The following is a 7,908-nucleotide window of genomic DNA, read 5'->3' on the forward strand; positions in this document are numbered from 1 at the left end:
CAAAAAATATCAATTTATTACATACCTGTAGCTTTACCTTCATCACGCATAGCTTCTTTTATTGCAATTTTATGCTCCTTAAAGTTCCATGATAATAAAAAGATAAAATTAAAAATTCCCATTATTACGTTAATCCAACCAGCTGCTGTGTACATGTTTAAAGGTAGCATCAGAAATGTTACACCATGATCTCCAAGAGGTGTTACAGCAGCTTGCAATCCAGGACCCACCACAAAACCTAGAACCTAAATGTATTGTTTTTTTTACATGTATTCAATCAATATACTTATTTAATTATATTCTTTATAAAAATTTATATATTTTTAATAAAGTATTAAATTATTTTATTATCATTATTAAATTAATAAATATAACATTTTAAAACTATAATATAATTTGTTTATCTATTAACATAAAACATCTTTTAACATAAAATACAATAACAAAAAATTACCTGTGCTAAGGATACCATAGAAACTGCATGTGTGCGTTCTGAAAGTTTTGTGGCTGCAGATAGATAAGATCTTGCTACAGCAATATTAGCTGCAAGAAATGGCATATGTTTACAACTAATTCAAAATCAAAATTCCTTAAATATATATATATATAAGAGTTAATATAATTATAAAAATTAGAAAAGAACTTACCAGAACTAACGCCAACAAAAAATCTGGCAACAAGCATGTAATGCTTTTTATCGCCAGGTATCATTTCAAGAATACTATAGGCTGCTGATGAAATAGTAAACAATGCTAAAGTTACTAAAAGCGGCAATCTTACTGATCCTCTTTTATTGCCCCACCAACCTACCAGAGGTGAAAACAACATTTGTCCAAGTGGATTAGCTGCCACTACGTAACCCATAAATTCTTTTCCTGCAGTAGGATCCAACTGAAACATATATGTATGTTTAAATATATATAATTAAGTATATATGTAATTTTTTATAATTTTATTATCAATATATCTTGATCATGTATACTACCTTGCCTAAATATGGCCAAACTCCAGTAAGTATAATACTGAAGCCAAGTGACATTAAGAACATAGTAAAATAAATCGTGTAAATACTTCTCCATCTTTCTTTTCTTTCAAGTTCAGTCTCTAAATCGTCAATAGGTAGTTCAGTTTGTCTAAAAAAAATTAATATCCTATGTTTGTATATGTATACAAGGTGTCCGTAAGTTTTTGCCAAGCGCTTTTGTATAGATAGAACCGACTAAACTGAGTCGAAAAATCCTTTACCAAAATTTTGCAATTTTCACAACAGTTAATGAGGTATTAATTACTAAAAATAGCTGAATATTAGTCTTCAATAATTTTTTATTCAAATATCATCAACTTTACAGAAAAACAGCGAGAAACAAAAATTATTTATTTTCTTCTCATAAAGTTCTGATAATTTTTTCAAAATTTATTAATACTATATTTTCTCGTTGATAAAAATAAGAAAATGTAGTACTAAAAAGTTGATTAAAAATTCTGAAAAAATTCTAAAGTTCTACGAGAAGAAAATAATGATTTTTGTCTCTTGCAGTTTTTCTATGAAGTTGATAGTATTTGAGTAAAAAATTATTAAAGATATTTGGCAATTTTCAGTAATTAATATCTCGTTAATTATTGCAAAAATTGCAAAATGGTAGAGGATTTTTCGACAGTTTAGTCGGCTCTATCTACACAAAAGCGCTTGACAAAAACTTACGGGACATTTTGTATATTCATCTGTAGAAATACATTAGATATTTTATATTTAATGGTATTACATGTATTTCCAGTGAATAAAATTACTCTTTATTTAATAATATAATTCAATATTTCAATAAACAATACTTTATTAATAACATTAATATCTCTAATAATAAATCAATAAAAAATTTTAATAAAATTACTTTTTGATAAAAAATTTCTTAAGACGATCCATTAAAAAAATGTTTTGTACTATCTTCTTCTACATTTAAAGGATTGAAAATTTGTTGTACAAATCTCAATGATACAAATTTCAGTACCCTTACAAAACATCAACATACAACACAAACCACCAACCTATTACATATGTAAAAAGAAATATATAATTAAATGTTTATATTAAAATGATATTGCACATAATTCTCTCCATAATGAAATATAAAGATATATTTAAATCTCTGCATTTATTTTATATTGAGTTGAGGTTAACATAATAATGCTAATTATATATATAATAAAAAATATAAAATAGGATATAATATAAATGCATTAAGTTTATATCTTAAGATAAGAAATTCTCTTTATATACATAGCTTAATAAAAATGCTTTTAAATAATAATTATTAGAAAAAAACTAAACAGAAAACTCAGTGTTTTAATGGTGGTGATAAAAGATATAATTAGATATATACTGCAATGTATATGATAGGAAACATTATAGTGCTTCTTGATAAGAGATAATCAATTGAATACTGTTGATAGATTAAGTTTCCAGAATACAGTTATCTTTAATAAGAGAGAATGAATAAAAATAAATATTTTGTAAAAGTCAATTTTTATAAATATGCATATTTTTCATTTCACACATTTCTTATAGAGATTTTACATATTTTGATAAAATAATTCATATCCTATTTTTATTTTTTACAATTTATATATATACAATTAAAATGATTCATCTTCATCTTGTAATAACATTTCTATATCATTTTATAAAAATTAAACATAAAAATATCCATGCTAAATTACATATTATTACAAACTGAATGTCACAACAAAGTATAATTATAAACTTAAAAGTCACAAGATAAACACATGACAATGTATGTTGAGTACATACAAACATGTAAAATATTTTTATAGATAAGAATATAAAGTAATATAAAGTGTAATATAAAGTTGTAATATAAAGTGCATTAGAATATACCTAATTAATAAATATCTATGCATAATAAAAAAAAGAAGATAATTTATCAAGAAAACATTAAGGAAAAATTTAGTAGATAACATAAGGTAGAAAGAGAGAGAGAGAGAGAGAGAGAGAGAGAGAGAGAAGGGGAGAGAGAGAGAGAGAGAGAGAGAGAGAAAGAGAGATCAAAATTAAGTCAAAAATTCTGAAAAATAATGGAAGCACAAAAATAATTTAAGTAACAAAGAATACAAAAATATCAATTAAATATTTAAAATGAACATTCGAAGCGTTCATAAATATTGCATCATATTGTTCTCCAATTTTATCTACTTACGAAATTATTCTGTAGTTTTTGTTCTAACATATGTATTTTATCTATTAATAGTTGCAGGCAGTTAAGCACTTTTATTGCTGCATCTTACTCTCTTCACTGTCGTTCTGCTAATTATATTGAAGATTTTGGGAACAAACATATATATTGCCGAAGCAATCTTCTGTCAAAAAATTCTGCGAGGTTTACTTCTCCTTTCCCTTTCTTTCAAACAACGCTGTTTTTCTTGGTCACTTAGTTAATAAACAATGAATCACGCTCTTTCATTAATCAATTAAATTCGATGTTACAATAAGCGATTTGCTGACTCCACAAAATAAAAGAAAACACGTGCGACATTCAACAGCTGATTTTGTGAAGGATCTACAGATTCCATTCTGTACGAATCAATCGAAGAATGCCTTGGAATGCATCAAAAGAATATAGGTGTATCTCGTTCCTATCTAGAAAATAATACTTTCGTGACTCTCCTTTGCGAGATGTACTCATACACTCTGATTTACACTCTCCTCTCATTCAAGATAAGAGACAAGATGATTTGAGGGATAAAATAAGATGATTTTATGGGTCTGTTCTTTTTTGTTTACAAACATTCATGGTAAGAAAAGATAATATTTTGATGAGTTTCGGAACACGGCGGTCAACAGCTGTGTTCACAGATTTCTATGAGTATCAGTATTCATCTTATATTCAAGACCGTCTTAAATATAATCTTAAGAAATCACAAATTAATCAGAAGGCTGCATTAGCATCTTAAGACATTACTTAAGACGATCTTGAAATAAGAATTGATTAGGAATACCGGCCTAAATAATCCGATGTCGAAGAGAAAAGAAAAAAAGGTAAAAGTGTAAAAAGCAATTATAAAACAGATTTATCATTTTCTTCTGTAATTTTGGAATGGTTTTATTCTTGTTTTAATCGCTTTGGTCTGAGTCCCAGATAGCAAGTTACGTCAATTCGATGAATTTTTGACGCTCAGAATGATTCGATTTCGATAAATTTTCGATGCTCTAAACAATAGTAATACAATATTTTAACGAAAAAAGATTTTTTTATGGTTATTATTATTTATCTGATTTAATCAGTTGTCTTCGCTATTTCGCGTATATTCCATATGTATTTTATTAATAATAATTAATTTTTGAAAACGCATTTACCGATAAGATTTCTATTTGATAAGATATCTATTTGTATTAGGTGTAATAAAAAGAAATCCATTATTTTTTGGATGAAATTGAATGGAAAAATAATGGATTTCTTTTTACTATATCTAATATATATAAACTTGTTTTGCAGTTGCTTTGCTTTTTTTATCTTTTCTTTTTTCTCTCCGACATCGGATTATTTTTTTTTTTTTTCTATAACGTTTATTTTGTTTTAAATGTGAATATTTTAAAATGCATTATACAATAGGCTTATTGTAAGTATAGATAAAGCTATAGAAACACATAGAAAAACATAAATGTCTAATATTAATAAATCACAGTAAAAAGAAAGTGCGTCACAATTGATATAAAGGACAATACATTCGATCTCTATTGTACTTCGGCAATTTGTTTGTAAATTTTCTTTTTGAGATGTAATAAATCATTTGATAATAGATATATTCAAAAGCAGCCTGTAATCCTGATACGCATGACTCAAAGAAATCACGAAAAATTTGTTTGCATTACACACATGCTCTAACATGCATTATAATGAACAGAAATGATATGAAGAATGAGGAGAAAGAGTCTTTCTTGTCCTTCGGGGAGGACTAATCTTATATGTATTCTATAAGCCAATCATAGTCGTCAATTTCCAACTTCTAACTTCTGATTTATGACTAATAGCTTATTGTAGAATGGCCATTAAAATAACAATGAAAAGAGAACAATTAGAAAGCATCTCTAGGGGCTCTGCACAATAAAAGGAACAGAGAATAGAGAATAAGAATTTTAACTTATCAAAAATTGTATATTCCGCAATACATAATTTCTGATAGATTGAAATTCTTATTCTCCGTTCTCTGTTCTCTGTTCCTTTTATTGTGCGGAGCTCTTGGAATTTTAAAGTGATCATGTAGGAGCAAAAAAAGAAAATTGTTTATTGCACTCTCAGAAAGGATTTCTAATATCAAGAAAAAAAATTCTTAACGTACTTAATCTTAATTCAACTGTATACAGTATAAAATTATAACCGTATTAAGATTAAATCACAATAATTTTTTATTCTACTCCCTCAAATAAAATAAAATCGACATTTTGTCTTGAGACGAGTATACACATAAAAAGAAAGACATGATAGAATACTAATTTTAAAACACGACTAAAATAATTGATTAAAACCGATATTTAAGTTGTATAACAAAAATAATACGAAAATAAAGGAAATGTATCGCTTACTTTAGACGAATAAATGAAATTTACTATTCAAAACACGATAGTATATTATTAATTTTAATAAAACATAACGAAATAGAAATAGATTCAAAATATCTAAGCTATATATGAAAACGATGGACAAATATAAAAAATTTATCAAATGTAGCAAGTAAGTCTGAAATTTATGATAAAAACGATATAATGTTTTTAAGAAGCATATAATTTAATCCAGAAATGTTAAATATGTTAAAATAAGATAGATGATATTACAGAAAAATTACTGTATCTTACCGTCGGCAACATAATGTGTATTTAGGTTATTAAATAATTAATTATTCAATTATATATCTGAATAATAAATGCAGGGTTGCATAAATTAACTTTTTTTTAAACTAAATTTAAATTTAAATTAAGTTAAAGTTATAACAACCTTGAAAATTTAACTTAATTAAGATACAAGTTAATTTATAATGAAATTACAGCGCTAATTCTGAATAGCCAAAAACTTATTACATTTTTCATCCATTTATCTGCCTCTTACTCTACTTGTTTTTCTACTTCCACTACTCCCACCTCGGTGGTCCCTTCAGTCCCTTCCATGTCGATATCTTAATGCTTGGTTTATGCTTTGATCTTAACTTTAAAATCTTAATATTCAGCCAATAGAGCTACCAGTCTTGATCCTAACTGAAATCTGTATTCCATTGGCTAAATTTTAGGATTTTAGGATTAAAACCGAAGCATAAATTAGGCATTAAATTCCGCTTGTTGTCCAATCACGAAGTAGAATGACGAAGTAGTGACAACCTAAAGTAAGTCAGTAACTATACCCTATAATATTATTCTTGTTACTCTTCAATGTTAAACGAGGATAATATGAGTGCACTTGGGGGAAAGTTTCTGAACACTCCATCGTCCGGCGACCAATGAGAAATGAAAGTTTCACTTCTATATCCCTTCTCACCTGTGTCGGATCTCAGGTCTCCCACTCTACCTGTGTATATAGTATGCAGCAGAATAACATCGTCAGCGGATCAGCCATTGCCCGATCGTCAATATCGTGTTGATGGGGAAGATGAGAGGTTTCGTGTGAAACAAACGTGGATATAGAAGTTATTTCTTTACGGAGCTGGATTCAATGCACAACTCCAAGATGCGTACAACATCGAATTTAGGCGCAAACGTACCAGCGTTTCTTGCCAAGCTTTGGAAGATGGTTGAGGATCCGGATACGAACAACCTTATTTCCTGGTCACCCGTGAGTTATATTGTTATTTACCTAATTACTCGCGCAAGTCCAAGTCGGATTATTTCGCGTAAAATGTAATATGTAACGATATGTGTCTGTCAATGTTATGCATTTCTGATGACTCCGGTTTTCGCTCGCCTCGGCGAGCAATAACGATCGCATTAACAAAAGTCGCGTCACAACCACCGTGCCGACAATCAACGTGCAAAACAATTACCACAACGATAATTGCATTGACAATAGTCATATTGATTACTATATAATGATCGCATTGATAAAAACGTATATTATTAAACCAACATCGATCCTCTATGGTACATTTTCTTTCCAAGAAAGTTCATATTTCTGTTGCATTTTGTTCAAACAAGCACGTTGTTATTAATTCTTCTGTATTATTATTTGTCGTTTGATTTTCCTATGTTACATTCTCTTTCTACGTTACATTACTCCTGTCAAAAGATAGCTAATGTCTGTGATTTTTAAGACAAAATTTCAATGTATTATGTAAAATTAGACAAAAGATAGAATTTGGAGAGTCACCAGTGTAGATCTTCTTTGGAAGAATCATTTTTAGACTTATTATTATTAACATACATTTAAATTTAAGATGTAATAAATGAATCAAATCACGTTGAAAAATTTACTGTATATTGGCTTTGTTAATTTTGTATGCATTGTTAATATGTGGACACTCTCTAGTTAATCTTTTTTGATATTCTGTAAATAACGAAGAACAATACATGTAGTACGATCTTTTATCTATAGTAGATTCTGATTCTTTACCTGAAGTACAAGGCACCTAACAGTGCGAATGCTTTATTGAAAAATCAAAGAATTTTTTAAATCGATCATTCAAAGAATGCTTCAAAGCATATGGATTTTGTGGATTAAATGAATTGTACCTCAAAGTGAAAGATCGAAAGTGATTAAAATGATCAATTGGATTATAGTGAAGAAAAAGTTTGTGTCTGGGTCATATTAATTATACATATTCTGTGAATATATTATCTCAATACATTATTTACATTACAAAAATATAAAAATAATAGACATATGTATAAATATATGTGTAAATATATATATA

At 27.8% G+C, this 7,908-nt stretch overlaps 2 protein-coding genes across 4 annotated transcripts in view; one reads left to right on the top strand and one right to left on the bottom strand.

Moving 5' to 3' along the window:
- The window catches only part of LOC108687653 (major facilitator superfamily domain-containing protein 8), a 3,412-nt gene extending 1,491 nt beyond the window's left edge, over positions 1-1,921 (bottom strand). The window contains exons 1-5 of the mRNA XM_018193556.1: positions 1,890-1,921; positions 986-1,133; positions 648-891; positions 455-543; positions 26-245 (exon numbers count right to left, since the gene is read on the bottom strand). Coding sequence (XP_018049045.1) covers positions 26-245; positions 455-543; positions 648-891; positions 986-1,133; positions 1,890-1,921 — 733 coding nt within the window. The remainder of the gene's footprint in view (positions 1-25; positions 246-454; positions 544-647; positions 892-985; positions 1,134-1,889) is intronic.
- A 4,677-nt stretch (positions 1,922-6,598) lies between these two features.
- The window catches only part of LOC108687469 (heat shock factor protein 1-like), a 10,376-nt gene continuing 9,066 nt past the window's right edge, over positions 6,599-7,908 (top strand). For all 3 annotated transcript variants that reach the window (XM_018193242.1, XM_018193250.1, XM_018193258.1), the window contains exon 1: positions 6,599-6,833. In XM_018193242.1, coding sequence (XP_018048731.1) covers positions 6,714-6,833 — 120 coding nt within the window. In that variant the 5' untranslated portion in view covers positions 6,599-6,713. The remainder of the gene's footprint in view (positions 6,834-7,908) is intronic.

The sequence above is a fragment of the Atta colombica genome, unplaced genomic scaffold (genome assembly GCF_001594045.1).
Source record: "Atta colombica isolate Treedump-2 unplaced genomic scaffold, Acol1.0 scaffold102, whole genome shotgun sequence".
NCBI classification, from domain to species: domain Eukaryota; kingdom Metazoa; phylum Arthropoda; class Insecta; order Hymenoptera; family Formicidae; genus Atta; species Atta colombica.